This window comes from Anabas testudineus, chromosome 21 (assembly GCF_900324465.2).
Source record: "Anabas testudineus chromosome 21, fAnaTes1.2, whole genome shotgun sequence".
NCBI lineage: Eukaryota > Metazoa > Chordata > Actinopteri > Anabantiformes > Anabantidae > Anabas > Anabas testudineus.
In genome coordinates this window covers 13587673-13602834 of record NC_046629.1, presented here as the reverse complement: position 1 = coordinate 13602834, position 15162 = coordinate 13587673, and the positions used below count along the sequence as shown (strand labels likewise).

Genomic DNA, 15162 nt, shown 5'->3' with positions numbered 1-15162 from the left:
TGATGAAAGTAGTGATTGTGTCCATTGGTAAAGGAGGAGTAGGGACTCAGGAACATAAGGGGACTGTGGTCTTAGCAGAGAAACTCAGCCCTATTTTCTGTTCTATCATGAGAAACACAGAACAGAAGGTTTCAAAAGGCACCTGTCTGAGGAAAAAAGAATCCCATTTCATCAGAATACAGTCTGACATATTTGTACAGCTTCAAAGTCACTGCTAACACAGACTTTAATGTATTGTGTGTAAGTTTGATCAATGGTGTGCAAGCAGAGAAAAGAAGGACTGAGATGAGAAAAGCTTTAAAGAGGGGGATTTGAAGCTATGCGATGGGAATTTGTGGCCTTGAAAAATGATGGTTAATAAGAGAGATGATTTAACAAAAAGGAAAAATGGTCATGGTACAGGATGCATTACCACAGATAGGAATCAAGGAGGGTGTGCATTTAAATGACTTAAAAGTCAAACTGAGTATTACTCTCAGACAGTATTTGCCTTTTGGACCACTGGAGGGAAATCGGTGCCTCTTGCATTCTCCACTTTAGAAATCTTCAAAGGATCTGAAAAGATCTCTTTTTGTGCTCTAGTGGCACCAGTCTTGGGTATTAGTGGTGATTTGCTTCATAAAGTTGATTTTCTATCTGTCTTTTCTTATACTCTGATAACACATCCCCATCGCCTGCTCCTCCTTACCCTAACAGTATCCATGTCATATTCTTTCATGTACTCATATATAATTTTACTGCTTTGCTGCCTCTTTTTCTCATGTCTCTCTTTCTTATTCTTTCACCCCTCTTCAGCCTAGAGCATTGATTAATACTGCAGGAGCTGCCCATTATAAACTGTAATCAGCTGCTGGAGACTAAATCGCTTGGTATTCTAATTATATTTCCTCTAAATCACTCCCTTTTCATCCTCTATTGCTTATGTTACGTGTGTGTCTTTGTGTCAAATGAACGCAGTATATGAACCATGGTGTATGCATGTGTGTCACAAATGTAGGAGGTTGACACTGTTTTGGAAAGCGTTCTATTCATTTAGCAAGTGCCTAATGCTAAGGATGCTGTGACTGGCTAAGCACTAGAGAGACAGCCAAGCTCTCTGCTCCGCCGCTGAATGCTGCCAGTATGCCTGCATGGGAGCACTGGGGCAGAGGAATCGCTTTTGTACCCTCTGTGTGCTCATCTGCTTGGAGCACTCTCCGCAGATTTAGCTGAGGGTCTGCACCCTGCCTACTCGTCTGTATGCCTGCCCAAATATATTCCACACTGGGGATGAGGGGAGGGTTTTCAGAATTCCCACTACCCTTCCTGGCTCCCATGTTGGATGTAAGTAGCTGTTCAGTTTAGCTTCAGGATCAGATTTGCTCAAGTGTTAGTGATAGTGTTGGCAAACTTTGCGATACTGGATGTGTGTTTACCTTAGTTGATTTTACTTTTTAATTTGTTGACATTGTTGTAAATTAGACTATGTCCTCTATATTTACTTGCGAAAGCACTATCTGAACTTACACTGCAGTAAAAGTAACCATGAGGGCCTTCTTTTATTCTAGTCAACACTTTATTGCTGGTAGCTTTCTCAGTTATTCTGTTGTCAGCAGACGGGTTTTAATTAGTGGGACATTCCAAAGAGTAAGTTAGCAACCAAGTGAGGAAGGGAAGGGAAGACAAGAGTTGAGTGTTTGTGACAGTCCCTTCCAGCTGAGGCTAAAGTAGAAAGCAGTGGCCCTGATTCTGCTCTTCTGAAGGACCAGGAGAGTATGGATCACCATGGTGACAGCATTGTTGAACACTGAGCAGCAATTGGAAGAGACCTAGATGCACTAATGCACATATTTGTTTTGTTTACAGACCACACTTGAAATGGGTTGAATTACTGTGTAGTCAGTGGCTCATCAAGGAGCTCATTAGTTTCATTAGCTTTAAGGTCCACAAGGTTCAAGGTCCATATATTTTAGTATTCAAAAACTGAGTGGAACAATGACAGTAATTTGAATAGTGTTTTCTAATGCATCAACTTGGTCTTGAGTGATTGTGCCATGACTTTGCGGTGTGTTTTGCGTTATTATGGAGAGCTGAGGTGGATTGACTGTAATCAGTCTTTTAAAGGGGAACGTTTCTATAATGTGCCACAGTTGGTTATTCCCACTGTGTTTTTAAGAAAGGTACATGAAATCTGATCTATCTGTTCACTCAGCAATGGTGTTTGTGGGGACATACCTCTCACCGCCATATTGTGTGTAACTGTCAGCTCATATAAAATAAAAAAGGGAGTATTTCTGTCTTGACTTAGGGATATTATTTCTGCTACAGTATACTGGTACTTGAACATACTGCCTCAAGCAAACTACAAATGTCAGAGTGCACTGGATTTCCTCTTCTTCACTCAGCTTCTTTTAGATATGCCAGATGTACCACAAAATCTTAATCTTGTGTGTGTTCCTCTTTTTCTGTTTGTGTTTACAGCGACCAGCTCCACAAAGCTGGAGGACCTGAGCTTTCTTGATGAACAGCGCAACACCCCCCTGCGGACCTCCATTCGCCTACCCTGGCACAATACAGGAGGAAGGCCACCACAAGACTCTAAAGGTGAGTGTTTGATGCATTATTGCTTTAGAAACTAATACACCGATCACTGTAACTGTAATGTAACTGTGAAAGTTGATATGCTTTTAATTGATTTGGCTCTTCTACACTACATTAGGTTTCAGAGAAATTACAACTGCCATGAGGATGTTGATGCTGTGCTGTGTTTTGTTGTAGTTTTATTGTAAAGTGATACAGTTAATTTGAGGTGGATGAAGATCCATTATTTGATTTGATTGAATTTATGTGTGCCTCATTCAGAGCACAGAGCTAAAATCAAAACCGTCCAAATACTTACTGTGATATGTACACACTTCTGCACTAAGTGGTACTAATGACGTCCTTATGTAAATTTACAGATTCAATTTTGCAAGGCTATGTTGATTTACTTGCCTTCATCGTACTTATGTATTTTGAAACCTCTAACAGTCAGAAGACCCACACAGTGAATATTTGATGAGAGCATGAATAATTAAATGTGACATCATTAGATACTCAACTATTTAACCCTCTTTTGAAAGTGTCCACTTCCCTTTGCACACCTCCATAAACGTGAAGTGGTTACAGCAGCAGTATGTCAGTGGTTTAATTTGTATGTCCCTGTGGATGCTGAATTAATAATAGGTCTTTGTATGTTCAGATTGAATTCATGTTCTGTATTCATGCATATGCTCAGTTTTACACCTAAACTATTGCTGAAGACAGTAAGAACGCTATTCACTGTTCACTAACAAATTATTTTAGAGTGAAGAAATTAGGTGTTTATGTTTTGTGTAGTAGAAGTGTGTATAGGTCAATAAACAACAGCACAGCCTATATAATAGATCTAAACCTAACCCTTTCTATAAAAATATCAATATTAGTAGTAGCAATAATAGAAGTGATTTTAACTATGAGTAGTACTGTAAACTATGAGTTGTTGTAGTAATTGAGTAATTATTGTAAATGCAGCATCAGCATCAGTACTAACAGTGGTTTCAGTGGTACTAGTATTATTCCGGAGGGCGAGAGCTATAAAAGAGTTCCTGGGTGACCAAGTGTCCTGAGATTTAATTAATGCTGAAGTGGACAGGATAGAGAGTCCTCCTTCAAGCCCACTTACATGGTGATTGTGCTTAAATTAACATTCATTCAAGCTAAAGCACATAGTGAAAAAAGACTATGTCCAGGGTTTTTGTGTATGTGGCACCATCTGGAAGGTGTGATATATTTAAAAAATAAAATTAAATCAGTAAAGATTCTCAGTCGTCCAGTGCAGACAAAATAAAAAAGAAATTATTAAATGTTGCACTGAAGGATAGAAAATTAAAATTTAAGAATAAGTTAGAACACAGCATTAGTTTGAAGTTGCCTGTATTGAAAACTCAGGTTTTGTACCTGATGAAAAGGTCATTGTTGCTACTGTATCAACAGAGGCTACAGAGGAGTTATTATAATTCTGTTTGATTCCTGTCACTTCTCTCCAGCTCGTTTTGCTCCCTACAAACCTGTGGACATCATGCTCAAACCCTTGTTGTTTGAGGTGCCCAGCATCACCACAGACTCTGTGTTCGTGGGCCGAGATTGGCTCTTTCAGCAGCTGGAAGATGTCCTTAAGGCCAGCGAGTCCACGGAGAACCACGGCGCTGTGGTTGTGGGCAGCGTGGGTTATGGGAAGACGGCCATTATCTCCCGGCTAGTAGCACTGAGCTGCCACGGAGGGCGTATGCGTCAGATTGCCTCCAACAGTCCCAGTGCCTCCCCTAAAAGTAATCAGTTGTACTTTTTGCCTTTAAGTGTGAAAACTACATTAGTTGCAAGCTTTTTGTTAAAGTTAATGAAGTTGTATTTTAACATTTACTCGACTATGGAATAACAATAGAAACTTTAAATCTCTTTACTAGTGTTAAATTTGTTTCAAACAATATGTGCTTCTCTGTCTCGACAACATGAAACAAATTTTGCTGATGCATTAAATAACAAATGATAATTACAAAAGTTAAATGTCATACTCATTTGCATACAAATTAATCAGTATGTATTAGATTTATATAAATCTATGTAAATGTGACAAAGTGTGTGTCTGTGCCTTGCAGGTGGTGGTGGACCAGGCATGGAACTTCCTCTGAGTCAGCCTCCACAGCCAACTCCGCCGTCCAGTGCCGCCAACACACTCAGAACCAGTAGTTGTCCAGGAACACCAGAGATGCAACGGCGCATGGGAGAGGCTGTCAAACGTTTGGCTGCAAAGGTACAACTTTAACCAGTAACATACCTCAGCAGTCAGGAGAAATCACAGTGTCAAAGAAAGTATACTTGCCACAACAGATGAGGATCTAAGCCTTTATTATTTTGTCAGTCAGCCTCATTTAAAATGTCTGATAACAGTCATCTGAGTGAAAAGAGTTGTTATTGTAATGAATTCATTCTTATTTAAACAAACAAAGAGTATGCCAAAGGCATAAGTATCTATGTTTTACAGTTATTGATGGACTGGGTCCTACCTTCTTGAACAATATACTTTATATTCAGTACTGCGTTTGTGTTTGCCACTGACTGTCTTATTAAGACTTTGGATGTGTCCAGACTTGCTTTCAGTATGTAGGAGATGCTCTGCTGAAGCCAGACACTGGCTCTGTTCAGTTGATTTATGATTTTTATGTGTTTATGTTTGATTTATGGTTGCTTATGTTCATTTGTTTCATATTCAGCATATGAAATATGACTTGTTTTTTTGGTAATGTGTTGAGATTGTGAAAGACGGTACCACCATTGGTCTTTGGTAATAATATAACATGCTTGTTCGATTTTAGGAGCCGCTCAGTTTAGGGCTTGACCATGAAAAATGAGCTCAGTAATAATGTGCTGGGCATCTCGGTACTACTCACTGACTGTGAGAACTAGAAAACCTCAGCTCAGGTCTTTAACTTGTAGATGGAAGTTATTTGCTTTGTATATGGTAAATACAACCACAGGGTCTCTCTCTGTGCTGCCATGGAAACAGTATAGTAAAAGTATAGTCAAGATAACTTTGTGGGGAATTTTGTCCTAAAGAGCACACACATCTTACAGTGCAGATTGAAGAGTCTTCCTTTAAAGGTTACATCTAAGCTGCTGTAGCTTTTAGTATTTTTCCTCCAACAGCACTTACATTTGCACTAGGTTGGCCAGACATCAAAACCAGTACATGAAGTCTAATAGCTTTTGATCCTTTTCTGTGCACAGAGGATCATAGAAGCGTCCATTTGCTTATTTATTTATTTATTTATTTTACAGATTTAGGGCATTTCAGGTCTTTATTAGACAGCTGACAGTACAGGGATAACAGGAAATGAGAGGAGAGTGAGATGCAGAACGTGAAGCAGCACAGGTGCGCAGCTGGATGCAGATTAGCGACATTGCAGTTCTTGGCAGGCCCTTCAAGCAGCCACTGCATCCTATTGTTTCAAACCTAATTCTGCAAGATCTTTATTGTTTTCATCAGGGGTAAACACTTATTACGGAATTAATCAATAAAGAAAGACCACTGCATGACAGCCTTGGATATTTGATAAGGCTATGAAGTAAAACAAGTTTTTAGTTTGTTATGTTGTATTACATGTCTGCATTTAATTTAGCAACACTGATCAATACTATTGACCACCACTAAGAGCAAAGATACAAACAGGAGCACCATATTTCTGCAATGTTTCCTCCATTTATGATCGAAATTGTTCAGGGCAGACAAGTCTTCACAGCTCTGTTTGTGGATCTGCTGCTTGAAATAGTGTTTAGTTTTATACTAATTATTAACTTTCTTAGATTTGCTGTCTTGTGATGCTATAATATTTCAAAACTGACAAACCAATTTGCAGATGTCATATCATACATTTTTGTATTTGTTAGTGTGTGTGGGTATGTGAATGGGTGAATGAAAACCTACATTGCTCGTTTGATTGACGGCACTGCTTTGTAATAGGATTCTGCCACTGGACACTGGATTGATCCCTCTTTGTCCTTTCTACCAAGTACATCCTAGTGTCTCTGTTACACCTCCAGGGTTTAACACTCCTGCCCTGTCAAGGATGCCCTTTTAGTGGTGAAATGGTGCATGAGACAAGCACTGTATAGCTTCCATGTCACTGGAATTGCTAACGTTCATGCAGCAGACTGCTGACTTCATGCTACCGAGGCTCATCTAAATGTGAAACCCAAGCAGTATCCCTCAAGCCAATTATTGTGTAAAGTGTTTCCAACAGGCACTCTCACAGGGGCTCTGTTCCTGTGATGTTTGAATACTGATGCAACACTGAGCAGCTTCTGTCAAATTCTGTCAGCTCTTTTTAATCATTGATTTAAAAGTGGCCTCACAACAGGGGCACTGAGGCCATTACATTTTATGGTTTATCTCAAGTTTTATGCCTTCTCTCCTGTGGCTAAGGCACATTTTGGGCATAGCTTCTCAACAGTAAATTCATTGTTGTGCCAGTAGATGAGGTACTGCAGCGTGTTGCATCATTGTTGGGATTCTTATTCATTCTTATTCCTCATTGATGAGGCAGTTGTCGTTAGAGATGTTTGTCTGCATGACTTCTGCCAGAGTTATTGTATTTATACAAATCTCAGGCGCCTTTAACTTTTACTGTGACACATAAATTGGCCAAAGGGAAAAGTATAATATTGGTATTATTCTTTTAAGCTACAGTAAACCACCTTATGTATAACATAATTAACCCACGTGAGTTGACTAGTGTCATCATAAGTACATATTTCTCTGCACCTATAATATTATATCATCTTTTTAAAGGGATCAGTCAGTCTGTCACTCTGTCTGTTTGGGTTATTTTGTTTAATTTAGCTCCTGTTTAGTTATTTTTCTCTCTGATATTTAGGATTATATGTAAAGCAAATTGAATTCTGTGGATTATAATAGAAAATCCAAGGCTATTATATTCTTTACTTACTTGTGATCGTTCTCTACATTTGCTGGTGCATTTCTTTTTTTCTAAATATCTTTCTGACATTATATTGACAGAAAGAATACACATAAAGAGTCACCTATCTGAATTTGTGAGCAGGAAATGCACCACTGACAAAGCTCCAAAATGAGATTTCAATTTCTTTTTTGAATCACAGTTTCCTCTTTGAACACTTCAATCACGAGGCTCTGTATTGCTGTGGAAGTTTTACTGGGTATATATACAATTACTTCGCATCAGATGAGTTACATCAGTAAAATGGCACACCAGTTAGGTTTAGCTCACATTTAAGCAAAAACCCACCATAGTAGTGTCCAGATGTACATGTATATACATTATAGCAGTATATACCAAGAAGAAGAACAAACTGTCCAGAAACAGAAGTTGGTCTTCCAAATGCCACAAAAGAACTATAGTAAGCTAAATATTATTTGACTATTTTCTACCTAACGACGCACTTTGGATCAAGCTTTCTGTTCTACAGTATCTCAACAGAAGATTTAACTGCATGGCCCGGGACCTAATTTTATTACAGCCAAAGTAGTAAAGATTGATCTCTTCATCTGTGTAGTTAATATAGTGGTGATGGAGCAGTAGGCAGGTAGAGGTTCCCAGCAGAGGGACAGGTCACCAGCTCCTCTTTCAGCTGCTAAAGTGTGTCACCTCTTTCAGGTTGGACTTTAATTAGAACACAGTCAAACTTCAGCATCTTTTTTCCTTTATTCTCTGTTCCTGTTCATTCTTCTTCTTTTACATCAAACCAATGCAGCAACGTGCTCAGACCCAGAAGATCCTCCTTTTAGACCTCCACCTGGGATCCATTGGATTCTTTTTATAATAGAGTTTATATAAGGGTGGTCAGTGTTTGCCTTGTTACTTCATCATCTTAATGAGGCTATGAAAATAAGAGTCATCAGATACAATTCTCCAACCACTTTAGTTTTTAATGAATATTATAGCTTTGTTTTTGCAATTGTTTTGAGCTCATGAATGCCCCCAGCGTTGCATGTTTTTCTATATGAGTGAATCAGTAAATATTATATATTAATATAACGTATTTCATTAATTTACAAAATAATATATTTACATATATTTAAATAACTGTTTTTCTTTTCTTTGCATTTCCAGGTGGTGGCATATCACTACTGCCAGGCGGACAATACGTACACTTGCTTGGTACCAGAGTTCGTACATAGTATCGCAGCCCTGCTGTGCAGAGCGCACCAGCTCGGTGCATACAGGGAGCTGTTGCTGAAAGAGCCCCACCTCCAAAGCATGCTTAGCCTGCGCTCATGTGTCCAGGACCCAATGGCCGCTTTCCGAAGGGGGGTCCTGGAGCCACTAGCCAACCTTCGTAAAGGTAAAACACAAATGTCTAATTTTAAAATAAAGTTTTTGTAAGCTTCTTCCGTCGTGACTTGAGTTTCTGAGAACTGTTTCTCCTATCTGCTGCACTTTTCTTTCAATTCTTTCAATGCTTCTTACCTGTTACAGAGGTTTTGATGTATGTTGAATCTCCCTCTGTGGGAAAGTTGGAAAATATTTTCGTATTCTCCCTGATTTTCCAGAACATCAACCAAACTTTTTAACAGAGCAGATGTAACTTGACATTACATTAGGGAGTAAAGTGAGAGCAGTGACTGTAGTTGATTAATCTAAGGAAAACCCTGTACAACTCTCATTCACCAAACCTCTGAGAAAGTTTAGTTGAGTTACAGCAGTGAGATTAAGCGCCTCTCTTAATTCTCAGCATTGGGACAGTTTATTTGAGCTAATACTTTCATGAGCTCTACCTCACTGCATATTGTCTTACTTGTGTTGATTAATTTGTGTGTTTCAAGAGCGCAAGATTCCAGAGGAGGACCACATCATCTTGATCGATGGGCTGAACGAAGCAGAGTTTCATAAGCCAGATTACGGAGACACTATCGCCTCCTTCATCACCAAGATCATTACCAAGTTCCCCTCCTGGCTTAAACTGGTGGTCACGGTCCGGGTCAACCTACTGGTAAGGAACATCATCAAAGACACTGTGCCAAGTTGTTTTGTCTTACTAGAAATACATTTTCTTGAATATGACGGAAGGAGTGTTGAATATATCAACGCCAAATGATAACAGCAACAGACCATAACCTGGATCTGGCATCACATGATGATCATGTTGATTGATATTTACTGTGGTGAATGTCAAAAGGTTTTCTTAAGCTGTTGCTCATTGTCACTCTCCACTCTAGAGTCACTTTTGTCAAGCGTTTCTAGGGACATTAAAAAAAGGGAAGGAGCAGTCAGTCACGTCGAGCAGACTAGCTTAGTGACACCAGGTCAGCCATTTGCAGAGATGCGCTAGACCTGTTCTGAACTCACACTGACAACCACTGAGGCTTTGGGATGCCTGATGAGACACACAAGGGCTGATTTTCTTTTTGCTGGGGCAGATTGTAGAGGCTGGGATCATAATGTAATAACTAACTGACTGACATCCAGAATTCAAATTAATAATGCTCAGGCAGAGTGTGGTCCGCGGGTACTGTCCATCAGCATGCAGCGCACTACAGACTGAATCCCTTTTTTTTTATTCTGCAGCTGTTAGACACATTTAAATTCAGTTCATGGTGAGGTTCTCTGAATGGTCTTAATCAATTTAAAATAACAGTGACATTTTGTATTCAGCTCATATATATATTCACATCTATTAATCAATTTGTAGCAGTTTATGATATAAAAAAGTTTTAAATGTACCAGTTGGCTTCACACCAGACAATCTGCTTATAACCTTTCTGTGAAGGGAGTGTAGGTGGTTTCTGATTGACACAGCAAAGAAGTATTTTAATTGGAGAGAATTTGTGTCCTAACCCCTGAACTCACTTGTCAGTTTTGCCTGTTGCATTGTCTGAATAACTTAAGCCGTAGATATAAAAAGGTGAATAATTCATATTATACTGGTAAGATTTTCTTCAAAGGAAGCCATGAAAAAATACTTCTCATCTTGCAACCATAGAACCATATTTGTGGAAAGAAGTGTAATGAAAGTGTCAGCATGTTGTTTTGTGCGTTGGACAGTTAAATAGGATCTCACCTTGTAGAAAGAGTTTAGAATATCAGCCTTTGGTTTCCAGACAAATATCTGGTGCATCTAACACTTCACCAGTCAGTGTAGGTCATCATGTGTGATCTGTTTCAGCGAGTGTGTTGTGCGTGTGTGTATACGTGTTTGTTTGTTTGTTAGCTATACCTTGTCATGATGGGGATGAGAGAGGTTTTGTCTCACTGAGACAATGCTTTTCTAACCTCCACAGGCAGAGGATTGGAGGATTGTGGTGCATTGATTTCTCCAACCCCCAGGACATAAATTGAAATCTGAGCTCTGGCTCAGCCCTCTGCTTGCCAGCTAGCCACTGTCCCATTGATCCCCTGCGTCCTAATGCTTATGTTCTGTCTTACTTTTCTCATTGCAGCATTCCCAACAGTAACAAGTGTCTGCTTTAGCCTGATAGCTCAGTGTGTTTTTGCTCTCCTACTGCTCATAACCACTCCTCAGATAGTAAAGCAGACAAATGCACATTTTGTGATGCAAAGAATGCTTTTGATCATGATTCTTCTATTTATCAGTTGTGGTTATACGGGGTACAATTTATATTGCAGAGACTAGAGAATAAACTGTTTAATCGTGTTTTGTTGGGTGTTGAGATTTGATCCATGCATTTTTTAGGATGATCAATATTTTGAACAATAACTTCTAAAATCTATATCTATATCTATATCTTGTTTCTTCCATAGGAGATCACCAGTCTTCTGCCCTTCTCCAAGATCTCCTTGGATGATTTTACTAACAACAAAGAAATAAGCAATGACCTCAATGCATATATCCAGTACCGTATTAATGGCAGCAAGGACATTATGAACAATATTAACCTGAATGGCAAGGCTGACCCTATCACAGTTGGCAAGCTAAGTAGCCATTTGATCTCACGTAGCCAGGGCTCTTACTTATATCTAAAACTCACCCTTGATCTGTTTGAGAGAGGCCACCTAGTGATCAAAAGTTCCAGCTACAAAGTTGTGCCTGTCTCAGTGGCTGAACTCTACCAGTTGCAGTGCAACATGAAGTTCATGACCAATTCAGCCTTCGAGCGCTCACTGCCCATCCTTAACGTGGCACTAGCCTCACTACACCCCCTGACTGACGAGCAGTTATTTCAGGCCATCAATGCGTGCTTCATCCAAGGAGAACTGCAATGGGAAGACTTCCAACAACGCATGGAGTTGCTCTCCTGCTTCCTCATCAAACGGCGAGACAAGACGCGCATGTTTTGCCACCCCTCCTTCAGAGAGTGGCTGGTGTGGAGAGCCGATGGAGAGAGCACCGACTTCCTCTGTGACCCCAGGTCAGACCTCTGCTTTGTAAGCAAATGCTGTGAATCAGCAGCTCTTGCTTTAGGAATGTGGGCTGTTTACAGGCATTACCAGTCTCTAGTGCATCAAAATCTATTTTGCAGTGCATCGCAAATGGACCTCACACTTTTCTAGGAAAATAGAAATTGAGCCAAGATAATAATTGCATGTCAGTCGTCAGCTTTGTTTTTTGAGTTAATTTCGAGACTATGAGTGTAAACAGTAAACACAATACAGAGCACCATTATGACTGAGAAATAATCATGTTGTTTGTCCTGGTGTCCCACGTTTTACTTATCTGTTTGATTCTGAATTATTTATTAATAATATGTGAATCATCGTGGCTGCTGTTTTGCATACAAAGTAACCTGACAAAAAGGACTTTGTGCAGAGAGTAAGTCAAAGGGTTCTTATCAATAAATGCAGCGTGACTCAGTTCTGAGTCAGGGAGGAAATTGAATTTGTGATGTTCCAGATATTTACTTTAATCATAGCACACCACCTTTTATAATGCACTTGCTAATGCACTGTTTTACAACTTTTTTATTTGGTTAGTAGCACACAACAATTTTCAAAAGCACTCCTGACACCCAGAGATCTCTTTTGTAGTGTTACTACTGAAATCTAAGTAACATTTCATCTTTAGTCCTAAGCTTTTTACAGAAGCTAATTCAGAAGGTTTTAAATAGCTGGACGTCTACAGAAAATGATCATTGCCCTTCTTGCATGTTAGTCTACTAACTGGTTTATTTGTGCAACTGTAATTATGGAGCCCCTTCATCCACAATAAGGACTGCAGTCATTCACACTTAATACACTGGATGACGTGACGTGGCTTCGTGTTTGCCTGCATATTGCCTGGCAGTATCACCTCTGGTCACACGTTGGGGTCTGTAAAAGGACTTAAGTTTCATATTCTGTTCATTCACCACGTTCCAACTCCCTCATTAAAAAAAAAAAACAAAGGCTCGGAGTCTGGCACAGGGAATGCACATGCACACAAAAGCTTGTTGCAATGCTTCTTATGTTTGTGCCTAGGCACGAATAGAGAGAATTTTAACCAGATCAAAGTGATCTGCAATCATGCATGTCCTTTTAATGAAGTTCTGCATAAATTAGTGCCAGAGTGCCTGAGTGAAGCGGGAAACGAGAACCCAGGGGTTTTACATTCTTCACTGGGGCATTGTTCAACATTTTTACTGTATCACATCAGTACTGAATGAAATTGTTCTCCATGACAAGGTGCTTTTCATGCACTTTCACTGTAAGTAAGGCAGATGAGCATTAAATCTGTCACTGGATTTACATGTGATGAAAAATTTAAGTTAATCATCAACCCAAAAAATTAACAATAAGTTATACACAACAAGGGAAAATGTTACATCTCATCATATTGATTACCTTTTCTGTCGTACAGTTGAAGATCCTCTATGTTGTATCTTAATACAGGACCGGCCATGCTCTCATGGCTTTCATGTTATCTCGCCAAGAGGGGAAACTGAATCGTCAGCAAACCATGGAGCTGGGACATCACATCCTCAAAGCACACATTTTCAAGGTACAGCTATAGATCCTGTACATGCACTCCATCCCTTCGAGGAGTTTCACTCTCCTTTTATTTTTTTTATTTTAGACTATGGAGTAAAAGGGCCATGGGATGTCTTTGTGCATTCATATATGTATTCATGTGTGTTTGTGTTTGTGTGCAGGGCCTGAGTAAGAAAACTGGTGTCTCATCCAGTGTACTGCAGGCTTTGTGGATCAGCTGCAGTGCAGACGGTCTTTCTGCAGCTTTAGCCTCCCTGCGGAACCTCTACACACCCAACGTCAAGGTAAAGATGTTCTCCAGCTCTTGTGTTTCACTGAGACATAAAGCGAGCAAGAATCTGAAAATTGTTTAACTTCAAATGTGTGAAACGCTGAAATATTCACTGATCCTAGCTTTTCAAAAGAGAAAACAGGCTTTTCTCAGGTTGTAGTCAATATAAATGTAATTATCTCTTTTTGATGATGTCATGTCATTTTTGATTTTGGATTTAGATTTTAGTCTTTATAGTCAATAGTTTATTGACTAATTATAAACAATATGTAGGTTGCTTGTTTATTAAAATACTAAAATATTAAAACGTTGAGATCTAAAATGTTAAACATAATCAGTGTACAAAATATTATTAGTCACATCTCAGATCATCAAATGTCCTCCCTAAACGAGTTTGTAATTCTCCAGATGGCAAATAAATATTATAGGGATGAGTGTAAGCTCAGCACAGACTAACAATTAGGAACAAAGAAAAGAAAGAAACATTGTGAAAGCGGCAGAAAGATGCTCATCAGCTTAGACTGATGCATCCTGCTTCTGTGTAAATGAATGCACAAATAATTAGAGCATGTCAGATTGATTTACCTTAGCTTAGCTAATAGCTTCTTTATCAAATTTCAAAGCAGTTTCTGTTTTTCTTACACTTCTTTCTGTCCTCTCTTTTGTAATTTCCTAAATCACACATTTTCCAATAATCTCCAGTTATTATCAGAACACTTTATGTATCTCTTGAAATATGGCCCACTTTCCCTGTCACTTTTATAATAATGATATGTAAATGCATGTAGATCTGGAGTCAGTGACGTTAGTGAGGAATATAGACTGGACTAAATGAGCAGTGTGGCAGCAATAAAAGGCCGTTATACATTAATTAATTAAAACTGGTTGGAAGCATTGAAGTGGATGTCATCACTTATTCTGACACAATAAGAAAACACTTAAGTGAGGCCAATACGTTCACTTTACGGTACCTCATACATTTTTGTTTTCAGGGGGAGAAAGCTTTTAAAAAAATTTTATTAACGCGAGTGTTTCAGTTCCATCACTTGTTGTCATGCTCATTGTCTGTGAGTTATTGTTTATGACATTTACAGAATGACCTTGTTCTGTCCTTCAGTCGATGTTCATTTTCCACAGAGGATCAAATACGCCATTCCATTTAGCATTGTTGAATACTCATTTGGTTTTTGCTAAGCACTTATCATCGATTTCTTCATGTTTGAAGTGAAAAAAACTAATATTTGCATTTGGTAGATCATGACATTTGTCTGATGTTTGTAATGAGAAAAATCTCAGCATTAGACTGAAGCCGTTTGAGATTTTGCGTTGAAATGACAAGGAGAAAATAAAAAGTATTTTAGATATTGATGTTTAAATGTGTTGACTCTTTGAATCAGAAATTGGTTATGGCTTTTATCTAAATTCAGCTACAAG

General features: G+C 39.0%; 1 protein-coding gene across 2 annotated transcripts in view; it reads left to right on the top strand.

The window, feature by feature from the left end:
* The window catches only part of tanc1b (tetratricopeptide repeat, ankyrin repeat and coiled-coil containing 1b), an 88438-nt gene that overhangs the window by 60495 nt on the left and 12781 nt on the right, over positions 1 to 15162 (top strand). For both annotated transcript variants that reach the window (XM_026376018.1, XM_026376017.1), the window contains exons 8-15: positions 2461 to 2583; positions 4047 to 4328; positions 4656 to 4810; positions 8646 to 8877; positions 9359 to 9525; positions 11295 to 11902; positions 13359 to 13467; positions 13619 to 13741. In XM_026376018.1, coding sequence (XP_026231803.1) covers positions 2461 to 2583; positions 4047 to 4328; positions 4656 to 4810; positions 8646 to 8877; positions 9359 to 9525; positions 11295 to 11902; positions 13359 to 13467; positions 13619 to 13741 — 1799 coding nt within the window. The remainder of the gene's footprint in view (positions 1 to 2460; positions 2584 to 4046; positions 4329 to 4655; positions 4811 to 8645; positions 8878 to 9358; positions 9526 to 11294; positions 11903 to 13358; positions 13468 to 13618; positions 13742 to 15162) is intronic.